The 22737-nt window shown below is 36.1% G+C and overlaps 1 protein-coding gene across 31 annotated transcripts in view; it reads right to left on the minus strand.

Annotated features, from left to right (window-relative positions):
- RIMS2 (regulating synaptic membrane exocytosis 2) overlaps positions 1-22737 on the minus strand; it is a 438267-nt gene that overhangs the window by 221848 nt on the left and 193682 nt on the right. For 19 of the 31 annotated variants that reach the window (XM_045287803.1, XM_045287759.1, XM_045287740.1 and 16 more), the window contains one exon: positions 19395-19548. In XM_045287803.1, the coding sequence (XP_045143738.1) occupies positions 19395-19548 (154 nt within the window). Of the gene's footprint in view, positions 1-9876; positions 9904-19394; positions 19549-22737 lie in introns of all 31 variants that reach the window. The other 12 variants (XM_045287752.1, XM_045287764.1, XM_045287851.1 and 9 more) reach the window with 1 other exon arrangement.

A 22737-nucleotide genomic window follows, 5' to 3' on the forward strand; every position in this document is an offset into this window, starting at 1 on the left:
GATTTTGAACACCGTAAAGAGCTCATGTGCAGTAGGTTTACCCAAAGCAATGTGTTACTTGATCTCCTGCCTGCTGCTTCCATGAGCCCCGATCTGGAACCAAGCAAGAGGAAACATTTGACAACTTCAACCTTTTCTCCCTTTGTCACCAGGATGCAGTGGTGAGGCTTTGGATCTTCTTTGCATTGAGGGTTAATCCACGCCGAAGGTTGCAATCTTGATCTTCACCAGCAACTGCATCCGGTCCTCCTCACTGGCTATGTCATTGGCACATCAGTTTGTTTTTATTAAGCCCTCCTCCAATCATGCTGCCACATTCTTCTTCATATGACATAGCTTCCCTGATTATTTGCTTAGCATACAGATTGAATAAGTATGGCGAGAGGATATAACCCTGACACACAACTTTCCTAATTTTAAACCATCCAGTATTCCCTTGTTCTGTTCACACAACTGCCTCTTGATTCATTTATTTCAGTGGTAAATGTGTTCTATTAGCTGTCAGTTTTCAGAGATGCTTATTATCAGGTTGCTGCAGTTACTTTCTAATTCTACTTTGCTTAGCGTTTCTTATGTAATGGACGCTGGATCTTGTCAAAGGCTTTTACTGAATCTTCAAGATTCTTATTTTACTTTATTAATATGGTGAAATGGGAGAAAGATGAGGTTTTCTACTCCCATATGGAGTTTCAGTCTCTGAATCCCGCAAGGGGTCTTCTACCTTTGATTATTTAGAAGTGTGTTATATGGTTTCCAATTGTTTGAGAATTTTACCAAGATCAATTTCATAGATTTCTAATTTAATTTCATCATGGTCAATAATATACTTGGTGTAACCTAAATACTCTTAAATTTATTGAGATATTCTTAGTGCAAATATAAAGTATTCTGTTCTTGCTGGATGAATGGTCTATAAATGTCAACGGGGCCAAATTTGTTGGTGTTGTTTATGTCCTCTCCCAAACCAAACCCACTGCATTGATTCTGATTAGGAAGAAGCCTTTACAAGGCATCTGAGATGGTAACTGCAGGAGCAGACAGCCTCATGTTTCCCCTGTGGAGCAGATTCAACCAAATTGAAGGATGTGTCACTGCTGTGTTCCTCGTACTAATAGTAATTTCCTATATGGATATACCACCCTTTATTTACTCATGCGAATGGCAGTTTTTTGGCCATTAAGGATATGCTGCTATAGACAGACCTTTATGTACAAGCCTTTGACAGAACATATGTTTTAACAGTTTGGTAATATGGTAAGTTTTTTTCCAACTGTTTCATAAATTACCAAACAAGTTTTAAAGCACTTTAAAAAACAGCCCAATGATGGAGACATCTAACATGCCCCCATGAATGAATAGGAAAAGAAAATGCGGTCTATGCGTACAACGGAGTATTGGTCAGCTGAGAGAGGAGGGAGGACCTGAAGCATGCCACCGCAGGAAGAGCCTGGAGAATGTCCTGCCGAGTGGAGTCAGGTGACACAGAAGGGCAAATTCGTACGATATCACCTCATGAATTAAGAAATACAGGGAACATCAGAAAGTTTGAAGATTATGGAAAAATAGAATGAAAAATAATGGAATTTCCCCACAAACTTTCTGAAGCCCCCTAGGGGTACATCACTGCTGTGTTGGTCTTCTCACTACTGAGTTTCAAGGGTTTAAAAATTTATTCTGGATGCAAACGCTTTATAAAAAAGATGATTTGCATGTATTTTCTACCAGACAGTCGCTTGTCTTTGATGCAGTCTGATTTATCAACAAGTTCTTATATTCATCAGTATTTGGTGTTGTATCTAGAAACTTCTGACTAACTGACTAATGAGGATTTTCTAATATTTTTTTTCTGTTTAGAGTTTTATAGTTTTCGTTTTTACAGTTAGATCTATAATTCATTCTACGCTTTGGTGTGTGTGTGGACTCTGTGAGATAGAATGTGAATTAATCTTTTTATAGCTAGATATTCAATTGCTTCAGGACCATTACTTCTTTTAGGACTTTGAGCAGGTGTGGTTACAATGTACATTTCCACTAATGACTAACGATGTTGAGTATCTTTTCATGTGTTTATTCAATATTCACCAGTAGTGTCTCACCTCCACCACACTCCCCATGAACCTCCTTCCATACTAGATCAAAAGGAATCCTTAGTGATACTTAGTATCAATTTTAATAATAGAATAATATGTGATAAATAGAAGAATCCCTGGTGGCGCAGTGGTTGCACATTGGGCTTCTAAATGCAAGGTCAGTAGTTTGAAAACACCAGTCACCTTTTGAGAGAAAGATGGAGCTTTCTACTCCCATAGTTACAATCTCAGAAACTCACAGGAGCAGTTCTACCTTGGACTATAGGGTCAGTATAAGTCAGCATCGACTCAAGGGCAATTTTATAAATTACAATTACAATGATAAATTTTAATATTTCTTAGGTTGTATGAATATAACAACAAAATTAGATTGTAAAATCTTGCCACACTGAATTATAATATTCTTAGTTATAACATTTGTAGTGACTAAGTCAAGGTCTTTTTATTTTTTACCTTTTCCTTTAATCGCACTTCATTCTCAAAAAGGTATTCAGAGAAGTTCACAGACACTAATTACACCATGACAGTGTAGTTGAAACCTCAGGAAATTTGACAAAATAAGCAATTCTAAAAACACTGGCAACTAAATAGCTGTGCGAATGGAAGCACAGCCAGATGAAAGTCCATGGTTCCACACTTCACTGTGCAGATTCTCCAGAGCATGTCAGAAGGATGAAAACATAAATTGGCATACACGTTTGACCTTGTAAGTATATTGACATGTCAGCAGGGCTTCCAAAAAATAAAAGATTTATCTATTAAAACTAACTACGTGGATCTTTGTATTAAAAATAATACATTTCAGGTGAAACTGCAAAAAGTTTTTTAGAAAGTTGTTTGGGTGTTGTCATTCCCAGTGAAGTGACCCCCAGTGCGATCTCCTAGTGACACCATGACTCTCCCCCATCTACCTTATGGATACAACTGTTCAACCACTGGGGGCCACATTCTGATTGTAGTAACTGTCACTTCAGGAGGAAGGTGCACCCTCTTCCTGTCATGGTATTTTCAACGGCGTCAAACGAATATGTGAGCAGGACAATGAATAAGGAAGACCTAAGAAAAATGGATGCAATGGAGCAATTATGATATTATACGATATATGAATTATGATATTGCCAAAGAATACTGACTATATTGCAGGCTGCCAAAAAAATGAACCGAACTTGTCTTGGAAGAAATACGGGCCAAATGGTCCTTTGAACCTAGGCCGGCACAACTCTGTCTCATGTACTTTGGGCATATCATCAGGAAGAGTAAGTCCCTGGAAAAGGACACCATGCTTGGGAAAGGAGAGCGGGTCAATGGAAAAAGGACAGATCCTCAAAGAAACGGTGTGACACAGTGCTGAAGCAGGATGGTCAAACACAGCAGCGATGGTAAGGATGGTGCCAAGCTCAGGCAGTTTCACAAAGTCAGATGCTGTGCTGCTGTGAGTCGGTGTGGATTCAGTGGCCCCACCAACAAGAACAATGCAGCTGACTTCATTCTGTTAATCACCCTGTTCCCACTGAACTGTCTTGGGACCTCTATTGGAAATCATCGCCAATAGAACGTTTGTTGTCGTTTTCTAGAAATTTGGAAGGTAAAGATCGCAAGTTCTATAAATTTGCTCCACCCCCTTTTTTGGTTACTGTTATCGATCCTACATATTTTCATAAATGTTTTAGCATCCTTTGACTGAAATTATGCTGGATCTATGAACCAATCTGAAGAGAAATACCATCTTAACAACATGAGCTTTCAATCGATCCGTCCATGAAAGTGGACTGTCTGTTCCTTTCTTTACTTCTTCAAGCTTCTTCAGCAATATATTTTAGACTTTTTTTAAATTAAAAAAAATTTTAATTTTAGACTTTTAGCACACAATTCTTGTACTTATGTTGTAAAATGTTCGCAGTTTTCAATTCTTTTAAGAATTAAAATATTTTAATAACTTTTTTGAATGATTATTTGCTAGTATATAAAGTTATTATAGATTTTGTACAATTCATGCATTTTGGGACCTGGCATGTCTTTCTTGTTTACTAGTTCTGATTTCGTTTCTTTAAAAGTTTCTATTTATAGGATCATGCTACCTGTGATAAATAGTGAAGAAGCACAAGCTGTCAAGGAGTTCATTCTATTTGCGCCAATAATCAACACCCATGACAACAGACATCAAAATACCAAATGCTGTTGTGAATTTGACAAAACTGCAACATAAAACTACTTTAAATGATCAAAAAGTAAACATGGTACGTTGGTGATAACGTGAGGTTGGCCCAAGCCATGCTCGGCATTTTAATTCACCTCATATACATGCGAAATCTGGGCGATGAAGAAGGAAGCATGGCTAAGCACTGCCATCTTCTAATTGTTGAACTGGCAAAGAATAATGAATCTCCCTTCCATGGCCAGAAGAAAGAATGCGTGTGTGGGGGGGGGCAGTCTTAGAGAAAGTACCCCAAAAGACCCCTAGAAATGAGAACGTCTGGACGTCATCCCATTTACTCTGGAACCACCATCAAGAAAGCGCAACCACTGGAGAAACGTATCAAGTTTTGGAAAGTCCAGGGCCACAGAAAAAGAGACCGGCAACGAGACAGGTAAACTTCACGGCTGCAACAATGGGCACAAGAATAGCGATGGTGCTGCGCTGGCCAACATTTTGTTCTGTTATGGGTAAGGTGACATGGCACCTAAAAACAAAAAGGTAGAAGAAAAACTGTTTTTTAGCCATATAAACTTCCTTTGAAGCATGCTTTAACTGCATGGTTTTAAATGTGTATCTGTTTTTGTATTCATTCAGTTGATTTTTTATTTTTTTTATTTTCTATATGGTATCTTCTTTACCCATGGATCATTTAGATAAGCGGTTCTCAAACTGTGGGTCGAGACCCCTTTGGGGCTCGAACAACCCTTTAGCAGGGGTCGCTCGATTCATAACAGTAGCAAAATTACAGTGATGAAATAGCAATGAAAATAATTTTATGGTTTGGGGGGTGTCACCTCAACATGAGGAACTATATTAAAGGGTTGCAGCATTAGGAAGGTTGAGAACCACTGATTCAGATGGTTGTCCTACAACTTCCAAATATATATATATATTTTCACATTTTGTTCTGTTTTGATCTCTAATTCAGTTCTATTGTGATGAGAACTCCTTGTTTAATTCTTTTAAATTTACTTTGGTTAGTGTGCCATATGGTCTTATCTTGGAGAATATCTGACAAATTTTTTCCTTGTTTCTACATACAAGGGTGTACCCCCAGCAAAAAAAAAAACCTGGAATTTTTCTTATTCAGAGCTATGTATTTAAGTTTTTTGCTCTCCTTTATACTTAATATGTGTCAAATCCACAATTACATTCTTGGAAACATTTTTTAAGCTCATCTGTCTGGATGGCTAACAACACCTCCCTTGTTTTTTGCTTCACCTCTTCTGTGTCATCAAATCACTGTCCTTTCATGGCCTTTTCATTCGGGGAAGAAATGAAGTTGCGTGGAGCAAGGTCAGGTGAGTAAGGTGCATGGAGCAAGAGAGGAATGCTGTTTTTTACCAAAAACTGGTGCACTGAGTTGTCTGCATGAGCAAGTGCATTGTCGTGGTGGGAAAACCAGTCCCCCCTCCACCACGAATCAGGCCTTTGGTGTCACATACTGTTATACAATCTTATCAGAACCTCTAAATAGAAAGCTTGATTAACAGTCTGACCTGGTGGAATGAAGTCCAAAAGCACTAGAAGTAGACATTTCCATCCATTCAGGAAGTAGACGGGCGTCCAGAACAAGGTTTGTCATCAATCAACATTTTACCTTTTTGAAACGAGATAACCACTGGTACACTTGAGTTTTTCCTATAGAGCTAATAGTCTTTGTAAGCTGTGTTCAACATCACAACAGTTTCTGTGGCATTTTTTCTGAGCAGGAAAAAAAAATTCACAGCCACACGCTGTTCTCTTAAATCGGCCATCAAAGAAACAAAGTTCAAGCGAAAAATGGCTTTTATGAAAAAATTCACAGTGAAAAAATTCTCAGGCGATGTCACTAGAAGCACTAACTCAGAACAAGTTGCTCAGTGCTCACCTAGCTGGAAAAAATGTGTGCTACGAAAGCTCCACCCAGCGGAACTTTTTTCCATTTTTTGGGAGGTGGAAGGTGGGGGGTACCCCCTCATACGCTTGGGGAAAAAAACTGCATTCTCCTAGTGCTGGGTGGAAAACCAATTGCAGTCATTTAAGTCAAATCAGTTGCTAGTGTTGTGTAAGTCTACATCCTTGTTCTGTACCCTGTTGCTAGGTTCTGACTTGGCCTCCCTATAGACGTGATACATCTAAGTGTATGGGAATACAACACTGTCCCATTCTAAGTCAGCCTCACAATTGTTAGCTTGAGCCCATACGGCAGCCACTGTGTCATTCCATCTGCTTGCATGACTTCTTCCTTTTTGCTGCCCTTCAGCTTTACCTAGCATGCTGTCCTTCTCCAGGAACTGGCCTCTCCTGGTAACATGTCCAAAATACGTGACACCAAGTCTTGCCATTCACAATCCTAAGGAGTATTCTGGTTTTATTTCTTTCAAGACAGATTTGTTTATCTTTTGGCAGTCCATGATACTTTCAATATAATTCGCCAGCTCTATAATTTAAAAGCATGGATTCTTCTTCAGTCTTCCTCATTCTATGTCCAACTTTCAGATGCAGATGAAGCAATTCAAAATACCCTGGTGTATAGATCAGGTGCACATTAGTCGACAAAGTGACATCCTTGCTCTTCAATATTTTAAATAGATCTTGTGCACCAAATATATCCAATACAATGCAGTGTTTAAGTTCTGGACTGAAGCGTCCATGAGCATGGATTGTGGACCAGAGCAAGATGAAATCCTTGACAATTTCAATCTTTTTTTCCATTTATCATGATGCTACCTATTGTCCAATTGTGAGGATTTTGCTTTTTTTATTTTTTCATAAAGTTGTAATTCATATCAAAAGATAAATTTTTTTCAGCTTTTTGTTTAGTTGAGAGTAATTACTAGTGAAAGTGAGTTACTCAGTATTGTGTAGCATTAAGATGTACATTTCTCCAATTTTTTCACATTTGCTTCCTATATTTTGAGGCTTCATTGTTAAGTATGTTTACGTGTATAATTGCTACATCTTCTGAACAAAATTAGAATTTTGTTACTGTAAAATATACCTTTTTGTAGGAGTACTGTACTTGTCTTAAAGCATATTTTCTCTAATGTTAGCAGAGTATGACAGCTTTCTGTTGGAGACTTTTTGCACAAGCACACGTTTGGCTTACCCTTTGGTATACTTCACTTCCAAATGATTTGTATTTTGCTCTTTTATAGAGAGCAGTGTTATGAGATATGAACTGCACATAATTGGATCGTAGCTTTGTTTTTGTCAGATGATCTCTCTATAATTTTTCTTTATGTAATTTGAAGCTCTATTATTGTTATTGTAGTTATAACATATGCCATTTGCAACACACAGCGAACGAATCTCTGTGTACAATAGAACAAAGCATTCCCTGGTCCTATGCGGCCCTCACAATTGCTATGTTTGAGCCTTTAAACTGCAAAGATTACAGACGAAAAAAATCACTGTGAAGCATTTGTTTAATACTTGGGGTCACTCTGAATCACAATTGATTCCATAGCCATGGGTTAGGTTTACCTTTGAAATGTTTAGGATTTCTATGTGCTTTTGATTAATTTACTCCTTTGATATTGCGAAATAACTTCCTTTATAGTTCATAATAGTCTTTGCTCTGAATCCTACCTTGTTTGATATTAGTATCACCTTTCCAGCTTTCTTTTGATTAGTGCTAGTATGGTACATCTTTTTTCACTTGTTGATTTTAAATCGATTATGGGTTTTTATATTTAAAGTGGGTTTCTTTTAGGCAGATTTGGATCCTGTCATATCTTCTATGTCTGGGCTTCAATGTATCCAATCTGATAATCTCTCCTTTTTGACTGGGGTATGTGGACTATTTAAATTTGATATAATCACTGAATGGGTTGTTTACACTTAATTGGGTTGTTTACAAATAATTCTGTTCCTTCCCCTCTTCTCTTCCGCAAGAACTTCAGATATCTGGGGAATAGAGCGATTGAGATTGTCTCACAGTTGATAGATAATCTTTAATTTGAAAATATATTCTCTTAGTTGTGGTTCATTTTGGATAATTTCTATGTTATATCTTCAAGTTCACTAATATTTATCTCTGAAATGTTTATTCTGTCAATAATTTCCTTCAATATTTATATTTCAGATATTGTGGTTAATATATATAGATGTTCTATGTAGGTCCTTTATATCTGCCAGATCTGTACTTAATGGTTTGGACACATAAAACACACTTATTATAATTATTGCAATATACTTACTAATTGAGCATCTGTACCCTTTATAGCTTGGATTTTATTGAATTACCTCCTTTTCATGTTTTTGTTGTTTTCCTATCCATATAAAATCTAGTTAAATTTTATATGGTGCCAGCCATTGTGATTTTCAGTTTTCTATTCCTATAGTCTTAAATGTTGTTCTGTTACTTAAAAACATAAGGATCCTTCAATCCCTGTTTTTAGTATGCATACTTAATTTTTGTGCTATAATTCTCAGTGTAGAGCTAATTATTCCTAATGAGGTCAGGTATTTTTGTTTATTCAACACAATGATACCTGGATTTAAAATTTTCCAGTCTTCCTTAAAAGAACAACCAATATTTCAGGCACTACTGCCTCTAATCCTTTTCAGTGGTTCTTTGCCAGGCCTCGAGTAGAGTCTGAAAATCAAGAGACAGTTTGGAGTTCTTTCTCTATGCAATTCTCTCCTTCCCAGAACCTGTTCTGTGGACTCTAGCCTTTTTGGTCTCTCAAACTCCAGCTTTATCTCTATAATTCAGGGAAGGATGAAATCATTTGTTTACCTTCTCGGGACTTACTGTCCTTAAACTGCCTGATATCCAGTCTCTAGCAAACAATTTCTTCATCTATCTTTTCTTACAATTTTTATGCTTGAGATAAGAGAATAAACATCGTCTCTTTTCTTCCATATCAGCTGAATTGGTAGTCTACCCCAGAGGATTTTAAAACGTAAGAGTGTACTTCTGAGGCTTTTCATAATTACTTCTTAATATTTTTAAGAGGGCAAGTTATAACAAATAGTTTTAAAATTTGCTAAAGCACATTTTCAAATGAAAATTGTTAAAATCAAGGGACATCCCAGTGACTAACAAAATTGAACATTAATTTAAAATATCATACTATATTCTCTGTGCATATGTAAAATGAAAAGTCATACTATATAAGAGTTATATAATTTTCCTTGGGTAATAGCATAAAATTGCTAAGATTAATGGAAACTACAGCAAACAGTTTAGATTGAATTATGTTCTAATTTCACATGCTTAGGCTGTTCAACACGAACAAACCCTCTATAAATCAACTACATTGTAAATTATTTCCAAGTAAATACAATTTTTCCAAAACAGCAAATATAATAACATAATACATACTAAACAAACTTTACTGACAGAATAGTACCAAAGAGACAATATTAGACACATTGAGAGAATAAATCACTATATGGAAACACATGATTTTCAATTCTAAAATAATAAAGATGTCAACATGGAAAATCTGGAAATTTTATAGGCAGAAAATATATGTTACTGATAATTTGTTCAGAAATTTAACATGTGCACAATAGCAGACAAAGCACAAAACAACAAAACCAATTAAACTGTGCATATGCATACATGCATTAAACACTACACATGCTAAAATTTACCTGGATTATATGAACATAAGCCTTTATCTGGAAAAAAAATGTTAGAGTAATGTCAAAAATTCATTTTAAAAGCCTTTATATCTAGCAAGGAAAATCTAATTTTTGTTTTACAATACAGGTGGTAGTTTAGCATTTTTATTTTAAGATATAGAAAAATCCTACTAATTCACAATGCAATGCAAAAGACAGATAGATCTACAAATTAGTAAAAATTCAAATGATAACTTATGTTAAAAAAATTTCATTTAACGCAATTATTAGAGGCTGCAGGGAACAAGAGAAGGTAAATAAAATGAATTAATAAACTAACAGTAATAAATTCAATTCTTAGTATGCAGTTAGATATAATGAAATTTATAGGGAACAGTTATTTTACACTCTTACTTATTAACAAATGTATACACCGTGCAGAATATTTTCCCAAAAAGCTTGCAAGATATAATTTTAAAATATTTACTCTGCATAAATATTAACAACATTTTTAAGTAATCAAAATATCAACACATTGTTTTCATATTGAAAGGTGAGTACATTGTTGTTAGACTATACATTGAGGAGTTAAAAGATTACATGAACTATAATGTTACAAAAATAGCAAAGTCATGAAAAGATGCATTAATCCTAGGAAAAACCTACATACCTAACCTAATGCATAAAAGCTGTTAGTCAAAATACAAGTAAATCACAAGAAAGTAAAATTATGCACTCAAAGATAATTATGGACTTCATTTATAATATTACAATAAATACTTAAAATTTGAATAGCGATTCCAAATATCATTTAACAAATGGGTAAGTAGAATGCTTGGCATGTCTTCCAATGATGGATGTGTCCCGTGAGTAATCTAGAGCGTGGTAGAATTATGAACCTTGGTTGGTAGTGTAGTAGTTATGTGTTGGGCTGCTAACCACAAGGCAACCAGTTAGAAACCACCGCCACTCCAGAGGAGAAAGACGAGGCTTTCCACGGCCAGCAAGAGTTACAGCTTTGGAAATCCACAGGGCCAGAGTCCAAATCAATTTGATGGCACAAAAGTTTTTATTTAGAAAGTGGGGAAGAACTAATTTCCGGCAACCTTATAGACATTTCTTACAGATTTAAGTATGAAATTACAGAAAATATGATTTTAAAGTGTTACATTGAATGATTCTGTATTTTAACATTTTATACAGAAATTATATTAACAAGTTAAAGATGAGTTGAATCAGGTTGAGTACAATTAAAAAACTAGAACACAATAACAAAATCAACACTATGCCTCTAATTAGCAGGTATGACCAACACTTACTATCGCTCTAATTATCAGCTTTCAAACATATCCCAAAACATTTCCATTTAAAATAGACTTAATAGCTATGCTGTATGTAAGTTTAAATTGTGATATAAATGAACTGTTCCTTAACAAATATTCCCTAAGCAAAAACATCAAATATAATAGTACATCTTACTACATAGCTATATTGAAATGGGATTTTACAAGCTGAAACAACACACATTTTAAAAGTTTTTCAAAAAATAGTTGATTCTTAGGATTTCAGTCGTTTCAAATTTCTTTCTAGACATCCCTGTATCCAGTCAAACATTATTTTAGTAAAAGAGGAGCTGATGTTGTTAGTTGCCATACAGCTGATTTCAGCTCCTGATGACCCCTTAAGCAGAGTACAGGAACTCTGCAGGGCTTCCAGAGTGATAGCCTTTCAGAAGATCCCACGCCTTTCTGCTGAGACACCTTTGTGTGGGTTCTAAATGCCAGTCCTTTGGTTTGTAGTCAAGCACTTAAGGCTTTGAGCTTCCCAGAGACTTTGACATATAAAATATTTACATTCATAAGGATTTACCTGCATATTCAAAATACATGCCCTATGACCAAGACCCAAATCTTGGATTGGAAGCGTGGCAAAGTAAATATAAGCGAAAATGTAAAAAATGGAGACCCCTCAAACCCACCCGTAACATAACTGGACAGTCCCTTGCAAAAGGGCCACATGGAAAGGATGATATTCTACGGTGTAGTATAGCACTGACGAAATACATAACTATCCACTAGTTCTTTAATATTCCCTCCCCTTACCATTAGGGTCTTTGTTTTTACCTCATTAATCTTGGTAGGCCTGAGTAGGCTCATTTGTTTAATTAAGATTATTCGATGCATAAAAGCCTGGATAGATAACCCTTCAGAAACAGCAAAAGGAGTAATGATTCCCTGAGGGTGCGGGAAGAGTAGGGAGAAGGGGAGTAAGGAGTAAGTGATAGTAATGATGACTACATAAACCCACATAAGGGGAACATATAACAGAATTATAGCTGAATGGACATATTGGATGATTTAAGATATGGCCAAAACCAATAATAATAATATACAATAATAAGGGTTCCTGGATGTTAGGGTGGAGAAGGGAGGAGATAAAGGGGGGCTGATATCAAGGAGTTCAAAAAGAAAGAAAATATTTTGAAACTGACAGTGGTAGCAATTATATAATACTGCTTGAGGTGATTGAACTATGGAATGTTTTATCTGTTAAGAGTTCCCAATGAAATGATTAAAAGGAGAGAGAGAGAATATGTCAAGAGTATCACTACCATATCATAGAAACATTTATTACACAGAAATACAAAAACATTAAGCGATTTTTTTTCTAGACATATCGCCCATCAAAGTCTATACTTTTGAAGGAGTGCTTCCATCTCTCTTAATTCAGCACTCTCTTCTCACACCAGGTCAAATGGCAATTTGGACCTTCTCAGGGGACTCAAATCTTAAACTATACCTAAACATACCTTCAGGGAATCATTGCACACTGGGGCATTGCAGTAGTTACATAATCTCATATCAACTTGATAAATAGAGTGAAGGGGTGAAGTCTATCCTATGAAACAGGACAGAGCCTGATGATGCTTGTGGGTATAGCCTTCTCATGAGGTTTCTGGGAACTTCCTCTCTCCCTCCCTGGAGGAGAGATCACACTCTCTCTGCTTCACCTTCCTACTGATGAGCCACGTGGAGCCACACTGATGGAAACCAGAGTCCTGGAAAAGGGCCCACCACCATTGGATCCACAAGACTTTGCACCCACCGGCCTGTGCTCTTCCTGCATTCTGCAGCATTGCATGTGACTGCGTGAGTCTAATGAGTGAGCTATGGACTAGTATCAGACTTATGGGCTAATATCAGACTTAAGGACTTGATCTGGATATTTATTTAATATAAAATTATTCTTTGATATAAAGCTCTCTCTTACACACATATGAGTGTTTCTGGATTTTTTTCTATAGTCAACCCAGATTAACACAGACATGTCAGCCATATCAATAAGGACAAGAAATCAGTGAGCCATTCCAGAAGGTTGTCCTTTTTAGCGCTTCTGACAACCTCTGCTGTGGTGAGAATAGGTACAGAGATGCAATGACAATTTATCAGTCTGGGTAAAAGGCGATGCAATTGAATTAAATTTGATTTTTGAAAAAAAAAAATCAAGTGTCTTTCACATCCAAGTTTGTGAATAAAAGTTTTACTTCGTAAGTACAATGTATCTTTTGGTCAATCACAAATTAAGCACAATAGAAGGCCTCATTGCTGTGAAGTTGATTCCAACTCGTAGTGATCCTGTAGTAAAGGACAGAATTGCCTCAGAGAGTTTCTTAGGCTGTACAGCTTTACAGACTACATATCTTTTTTCCATGGGCTAGATAGTAGGTTTGAACAACTTGTTAGCAATCTCGTGCTTAACCTCTGTGCTATCAGGGCTCATTATATGAACATAACGAAGATTTAATAAATATTTGTTGATACCATTAAAATAATGAGGATTTCAAATGAGAATATTAAACAGGTGGGATAAACTGAAAACAAATAGCAATGAGTGTGATCTGAAACCAAATTTGAGCGTAATGGCATTATATGCAAATGTATGCATTATTTAAAGTAAAAGATAATGCTTGGTACAAAAGCCGACTAATTGTATGCTTCTTAGAAATGATAAACCATAAATATAAGAACACAGAGAGGTGAAAAGTATAAGGATTGAAAAAAAAAACACACACAAATACACAAATACAAACCTAAGTAAAGCAACGATAGCAATTATAACATCAAAGCAAGTAGATCTGACTGCAAAATGCATTTCAAAGTATCAAGAGGGCATTATGTAATGCTCAATTTGTCAGTCTACTAGGGGAAAAAAATCTAAGTATGTATGTTCCCAATAACAGTTTCACAAAGCAAACATTGGTAAAATTTAAGGGAAAAAACAGGTTTGGAATCATAGAGCCTTCACCACATGCCACTCAATAACTGATGAGATAATCAGAAAAAATCAGCAAAGACATTCATAGTTCGAAAAATAAAATTAATAAACTTGATCTACTTGACATATGTAGAAATGTACCCATGTTCTTTTTGAGGCCTAAGCAAGCATACACTAATTTTAAACAGACTAACTAGCTTTCTTAGAATACGTTTCTCTGACAAGATAGGAATTAAACTACAAAAGAAAATAACTAACTAGAAAACAAAACAATGATAAAATACCTTCTTACACAAACAACAACAGTCCAACTAAAAACAAACAAACAATAATAACAAACATGTGGGTCTATAAATATGTACATCCCTTGTGGAAAGCAATATGGTGCTACTTCAAACTACTAAGAACAGAAATTGCATTCAGTCCAACAATACCTCTGCTGAGGTATTATTAAAGAAGTAAGAGCAGTAACATGAACAGATAACGGGCACTCTCATGTTCCTCACAGCACAGCCCACAGAAGGAAGTCGGAAACAGCCCAAATGCCCAACAGTAAAAGAATGGATAGAGAAACTTTGGTACATACACACAATGAAATACTATGCATCACTGAAAAAAATATTTTAAACCACAAAACACCACATGAGATGGATGGACCTGGTGAACACCATGTGAGGGAAGTTAGTCAACCCCAAATGGTCAGACATTGCATGAGACCACCACTGCACAGATAAAAATCAAGACAAAAACTTTCACACAAAAGGAACAAACTTTCAAGGCTCCCAAGGGAGGGAATAGAGGGGTGGGAAATGCAGCAAGAGACTAGGTTAACGGTAATTGGCTGGGTGAAAGGCAGGGTGGTGATCCCTAACAGGGAGAAGAGAATCAGGAGAAGGGGGAGTGGAACATGGAAATGGGTTACTGATCAGTGGTTTAAATTGTGGAATGCAAAATGGACAGTCTGTAAGGTAACCCACCCCATCTAATTCAGAATTTAAAAAATCATTAAAAAAGAAAAACTAGAACATTCCAAAAGTTTGGAATTTAATAACACATTCCTAAATAGTCCACAAGCGAATGAAAGCACCATATTAAAAAGCATCCAAGTTTCCTTCTGAAGAAGTGGACAAAGAATAAAAGGATTAAACCTAACAAAAAGATAAAGGAACTAAGAATAAAAAACTAGAATGTAAACAAAACAAAACAATGACGGCTTTGAAACACTGATAGAATTGATCATTAACAAATCACCTGGGAACAGAGGAGGAAGAGAAGGAGCCAATGACCAAAACCAGCAACAACCAAAAAACCCAAAACATAACTACACACTCAATAATAAATAAACAATAAGATGTTATTATCAATGCCATTGTGCAAATACATTTAAAATATTAAGAACAACGTTCACATTTCAATAAAGAACCAACTTAACACACCTTACATGAGAAGATATAAAATTGAGTAGTTCTAGATAAACTAAAATTGTCATTTCAAATCTATACAAGCAATCCTAATGATATCAATGGTAAATACTTCTAAATCTTTAATTAAGGATCAATATCAGGAATGCACAAACTACTCCATACATTTTTTAATGAAGAACTATTTCCAGATACTTTTTATGAGGACAGCCATAGCACTGAGACCAAAACTGACAGATTATCATATGACAGGAAAATGAAAATCATCAATGTGAAAAGAAGGGAAATGCCCAAATTCTTTTACAAAGCCAGATACCAAAACATAAAATGACAATCTTTAACTCTTAAGAAATTCTCTTTAAAAATGTTTAGCAAATTAAATTTAGATGTAGAGAAAGTAGTACAGCTCATGAGCTGAGTATATTCCATAAATAGTATTAGAAAACCAATGTAATTCACCACATTAATAAAAAGAAATGTCATAAGCAGAAAAAAGCATTTGATAAACTTCAAAATGCATTCATCACTAAGAACTCACACCAAAGTAGGAGCAAAAGACATCTTTCTGAATCTCATAAAACATCACACAAATTCATTATAATGGGCATACAATGCTTTTCCCAAGGAATGGAGAACAAAACATGAGTGTCAACTTCTACTCAACAATATCACTTCTGTGCAGCACTGCATTTGGGACCTAGCCAATGTAGTAAGAGAAGAAAATCAAGATACAATAGTTTTAAGGGGGGAGGGGGGCAATAAAACAAAACAAAAACTGTCATTCACAGATAACTAAATAGCATGCATCCAAATTCAGTAATGGAAACTTATGTGGTGCTTTTATTCAAATGTGGATTTCTTTTTTTATTGTTATTAAATACTTTTATTGGGGACTCGTACATCTCTTATCACAATCCATACATTCATCCATGTGTCAAGCACATTTGTACATATGTTGATCATCATTTTTAAAGCATTTTCTTTCTACTTAAGCCCTTGATATCAGCTCCTCATTTTCCCCCCTCCCTCTTGCATCCTCCCTTTGAACCCTTGATAAGTTATAGATTATTATTTTCATATCTTATATGGTCCTTTGTCACCCTTCACTCACTTTTACTGTTGTTCATTCCCCTGGGAGGGGATTATATGTTGATCCTTATGATCAATTCCCCCTCCTCCCCACCCCACCTTCCCCTTATCCTCCTGGTATCTCTATTCTCATTGTTGGTCCGGAGGGGATTATCTGTCCTGGATTCCCTGTGCTGCGGGCTCTTACCTGTAGCAGTGTTCATGTTCTGGTCTAGTCAGATTTGTAAGGTAGACTTGAGGTCATGATAGTGGGGATGGGGGGAGGAGAAAGCATTAAAGAACTAGAGTGAAGTTGTATGTTTCATTGGTGCTATACTGCACCCTGACTGGCTTGTCTCTTCCTTGTGACCCTTCTGTAAGGGGATGTCCAATTGTCTACAGATAGGCTTTGGGTCTCCACTCCACGACTCCCCCCTATTCACAGTGGCATGATTTTGTTCTGGGCCTCAGATGCCTGATACCTGATCCCTTCGACACTTCATGATCCCCCAGGCTGGTGTGCACATGTGGATTTCTTAAGAAGTGTTAAATTGTAAATTTTTGGAATGTGCTAGTTTTTTTTAAATGAAAACTTTTATTCTGAATTAGATGGGGTTATTAAGATTCATAATTTTTAGATTAAAGAACAAATTACCAAAAACATAATTTACATATAACAGTATCTATATAAAACAAATTCCTAGGGATAGATTTAATGAAGATATTTTAAAACTCTACATTAAGCCCATTCAAATAATATTTAGAGATACACCATTCCATACAAATATTTCAATTCTTGCCAAATTGATTGATGCGATTTGAATAAAAATACAAAAAGGATATTTGTGGAAAATGGTTTTTGACACTCTATTTACTAATGTAAAATGTTAACACTAGAATAGTAACAACAATCTTAAGGACAAATTTGGGTGAATTACAAAATTAGGTTCCAAAATCCATTATCCAGGAACAATAATTAAAGTAATTTGGTAGGGTACTATAGTAGAGGAATGTGAATAGCATTGTCATCAGGCAGAGAATTTTGTAAAGTTGACTAAGGTAGATGTAGTTGGTTAAACTTATTATTTAATCTCCTGTTGGGCCCATCTTAAAGTTGATTCTGTTTTTTTAAAAAGTGAAGGGGAAAAACATGTGGATTAAGCCTCTGGTGAATCCCTTCTGACCCTGGACCAGGGATGTGAATAGCTTTGCTATTATGCAGAATGCACTGGAAGGTGGATGACAGCAGATACAGTTAGACTAAAATTTGCACTGTATCCCTTGATCTCCCTTTTGATCCATTTTTAATTTGTTCTTGTTTTTAATATTTTTAGCTTTCTTCTCCATAGAGATATTTTGTTTAATTTTGCCATTTTTATTTTATTATTTTAAAATGTTTTTCTGTATATGAGATCCAGGATAGGTAAATCTACAGAGACAGTAACTGGATTATTGGTTTTGTGGAGATATGGCAGGGGGGTTGGGAGGATATGAGGAGCTGACAAATAATAGACCAAAAAAATATATTGTAAAACTGATTGTAATGTTGATTGTACAACTCTTCTTGATGTGGCTGAACTATTGAATTGTATGATATATTTATTACATGCCAATAAAAGTGTTAAAAATAGTCCAACTGAATAAAGTTCAGAAAGTGATCTTTACATTCAACGTGCTAGGTCAAGTATAAAGGGTAATAAGGAATAAGCCTTAATCATTACCTAATACCATATAAAAAATCAATTCAAATGTACTGTAGATTTAATAAGATGGGTGAAATAATATTCCAGGAAAAAACATAGGAACACAGAATATTAAAAACTGATAACCCTAAATTTAAAATGAAAATACATTAACAATAAAATCTTTTCTTGATCAAGACTCCATTAAAGAGTGACAAGTCATGCCAAAGATTAGAATACATATGTCCCCAAAATAACACAAATCAAGGGTTTAATAAAATTCTTATGAATCAATTATAAAAGACAGATAACAAAAAAGAAGAATGAACAAAAATTTTGATCAGGTCCTTTATAAAAGACAACATACAATTACCTAATTTCCCAATGAAAAGGTTATTATAGAAATGCAACTCAAAGCCACAGATATACAGTGAACACCACCTGAACACCACCTGCACAGCTACTAAAAAAACCACTGAAAATAACAAGTATTGGGGGCTTTGAAACATCTATGGAAAAATGAAATGAAAACTAATGAAGATTTTTCATAAACTCTTGAAGCCTTCACTTAAACTCAGTGTTATGGGGGTAATGAAATCCTTATTCACTGCTGTAAAAAGTATAAATTGGCACAATTTTTGAAAACTATTAAGCAACATGTTCTGCATCTATCCATTCTACTCCAAATGATAGTCCTAGCAACAACAAAGACCTAAGATTATCAGAAAGTGCGACAAGAATGTTCATAGCAGCACTCTTAGTAATAGTCAAAAAGTGGAGGCAAAATAACGATTAATCAATATAAGAATATATAAATATTTATATTATGTACTGAAATGAATATCATATAGAAGTGGAAATAAATTAGCTATAATTTTAATAAAATTTATTTCGAGGCATATAAAAGAGAATATAATGTATAATGCCAGGTCTATAATGCCGGTATCCCACCATTTTAGTGTGCTAAACAACTGAAAAGCTTCAATGAGAGCTCTGAAGATCATTGTTAATACCCTTAATAGCTTCCTATAATTCTGCGTCACATTTATCTTTCAGGATTAGAAAGGTCACTACAGATACGAGTCAATATTTGGATACTTACGCTGCAGCCTTCGGGTGGGGCTCTCCCCATGAAGTTGTCGTCGTGGCATATACGGAGAAGGGTGGGGGAGTGGCAACGAAGAGACATCATGGGTCTGAAGTTTGTACCAATGCGGCTCATCATCTAATAATGCTGTTTCTAATTCAATTAAAATCTAAAACCCAAGAGGTTAACAGAAGACTGTTAGGAGTAATAATACAGACATTCTCTTACATGGTCATAAAACGTTCGTAATAATGATAATATAACAGTAGTGATGTTCCATCAGAATTAAAGGCATTTTGATGTTGCAAAATTGTCAATATGTTTATTTAATAAACGAAACAAATCTTTACAGTTTTTTACTGATTATATTGTTTTAAATATCTAAGATGATTATTTTATAGATCCTTGAATACCCAATGATTAACAAAATACCACTACCCCCCGAAAAAAAACCTGCTACCCAGTCCCTTCCAACTCATATTGATGCTATGTGTCAAGAAGAACTGCTCCCCTGGGTTTCCAAGCGAGTCTGTCAGTCTTCAAGGGAGCACACAGCCTCATGTTTCTCCAGAAGAGCTGGTGAATTCTAACTGTTGACTATGTGGCTAGCAGCCAATGCATAACCAACTATGCCACCAATTGTCATTACCCATTTACCATTACAACCATAATGTATCATTACTGACATAACAAACTAAATTTTGTTTAAATCTATAATTTTTAAACTTTTAAAAATCTGTAATAATAGCTACCATTTCAGTGGTTACCCCTTATCTGTAGCTCTTAAAAGAAAAACTGGCATCCAAGAATCTGTGTTCTTGCTTTCAGTTCTCTTAAGTATATACTAGAGTGGAACTGCTAGGTCATATGATGTACCATATTACATCAAAACCAGTTCATGAGAGTCAAAGTATGAATGGAGTACATGACACCAGAATCCAGAGACCATCTAGAGAATAAATTTGATGCTGAACACTAATGACCATCCCTGAACAAGATGAAGAACATGGCATCAATAATTAACAGCCTACAACATGCAGAGAAGAGGACTTGAAGCACTTACTGAGGAAGACCAGAGACTGTAGCTCTGGTGAGGTATGGATATCACCTCAACATAAAGAAAGCAAAATTCTCACAACTGGACCAATAAACATTACCATGACTAACCCAGAAAATACTGTCATTGCTAAAGCCCTGCATCGACAATCTACACCTATGGACAGATCAATCAGAAATCTATGTGCATATATGTGTAGGTTTAGTATTAAGGTAGCAGATGGATACTGGGCCTCTACTCAAGTACTCCCTCAATGCAAGAATACTTTGTTCTATTAAACTGGCATTCCATGATGCTCACCTTCTTGACAGGATTGCTGAAGACAAAGCGGGTGCATAAGCAAATGTGGTGAAGAAAGCTGATGGTGCCCGGTTATCAAAAGATATAGCATCTGGGGTCTTAAGGGCTTAAAGATAAACAAGTGGCCATCTAGCTCAGAAGTAACAAAGCCCGCACAGAAGAAGCACACCAGCCTGTGTGATCACTAGGTGTCACAGGGATCAGTATAAGACATCAAAGAACAAAAAAATCATATCATTGTGAATGAGGGGGAGTGCGGAGTGGAGACCCAAAGTCCATCTGCAGGCAACTGGACATCCACTTTACAGAAGGATCGCGGGGAGGAGACGAGCCAGTCAGGGCAAAGTGTAGCAACAATGAAACATATAACTTTCCTCTAGTTCTTTAATGTGATCTCCACCTCCCCCTCCCACTATCATGATCCCAATTCTAGCTTCCAAATCAGGCTAGACTAGAGCATGTACACTAGTACAAATCAGAGCTGGAAACACAGGGAATCTAGGACTGATAAACCCTTCAGGACCAATAATGAGAGTGGAGATACCAGGAGGGAAAGGGGAAGGTGGAGGAAGGGGAACCGATCACAATGATCTACATATAATCCCCTCCCCGGGGGACGGACAACAGAAAAGTGAGTGAAGAGAGGCATTGGACAGTGTAAGACATGAAAAAATAATAAGAATTAATAAATTATCAAGGGTTCATGAGGAAAGGGGGGGGGCAATGTGGAGCTGATACCAAGGGCTTAAGTAGAAAGAAAATGTTTTGAGAATGATGATGGCAACAAATATACAAATGTGCTTGACACAATGAGCCCCCAATAAAATGATTTAGAAAAACAACAACAACAAAAAGAAACAATGGCATGTACCTTTGAACAAAACTGCTACAAAAGTCTGCTTTAAACTTAGAAAGCAAAAAAATAATGTTAAGGACCAAGTGCGCCTGACTCAGGGCAGAGTATTTTAAATTGTATATGTATACAAATTTGGACAAAACTGAACAAAGATCAAAGAAGAACTGATGATCTTGAAATGTGGTATTGGATAAGAATAGTGACTACACCGTGGGCTGCCAAAAGGCAAACAACTCTTTCTTGGAAGAATTAGCACCAGAGTGCTCCTTAGAAGTAAGATTAGCAAAGACCTTCACGGGGCCCAAATCAACTTGAGAAACAGCTGCAAGCATCCATTACTGATTGAATGTGGAAAACATGAAGTGTGAATATAAGAAAATTGAGAATCTTCAAAAACAAAATGGAATGCCTAAAGACCATTAGCCTGGCCCTTAGGGCTGTGCAATGGGCTGGTAGTGGACATCTTGAGTGACATGGGTATTATGCTGGAGATGACAAAGCCCAAAGGAATGGCATCACATCTGTCTTGGAGAAAGTATAGCCCGAGTTCTCCTTAGAAGAGACTGGTGAGACTCCATCTCCTGTACATTGGACATATCCTCCGGAGAGACTGCGAGGATGACACCGGACTAGGAAGTGTCTCCTCTGTTGCAAACAGGGGCTCTAGGAGCCACTTAATTTGCAATTTTGCATTCTACACTATTCTCATGCCCACTTGGCTGGAGAGGAAGCTGAAGCATAGACAGGTTATATAACTCGATCAAGGGCACCCGATTGAAAAGTGGTAGTGTCAGGAATACAGAACAATACAATTGGTTCCAGGGTCCCTGTCCCTAACAACTATATTAATCTTCTTCCCTAATGATAAAAGGTTTCTAAAGGTTTCTCACTCTTGAAATCCTTAAACATCCAGTTCAACATTTTTATGGCTTCATAGTTTTCCTTTGAGATTACTATTTGATTTATTCAGGAACGCCAAACACACTGAACAGCGCTGGGAGCTGAAGAATAGTCCCCTGTGTTGCTTCTCTCCAATTCATTCTTCACATCACAGCTGGAAATAGCTTTATCAAGTACAGATGCATAGAAGCAGCTTTCATTTTAAAATACATCTCTGTTTTCCATTACTCATGGGACAAAATCCA

This window comes from Echinops telfairi, unplaced genomic scaffold, assembly GCF_000313985.2.
Source record: "Echinops telfairi isolate 266 unplaced genomic scaffold, ASM31398v2 ScPeMD7_1;HRSCAF=3_0, whole genome shotgun sequence".
Taxonomy (NCBI): Eukaryota; Metazoa; Chordata; class Mammalia; order Afrosoricida; family Tenrecidae; genus Echinops; species Echinops telfairi.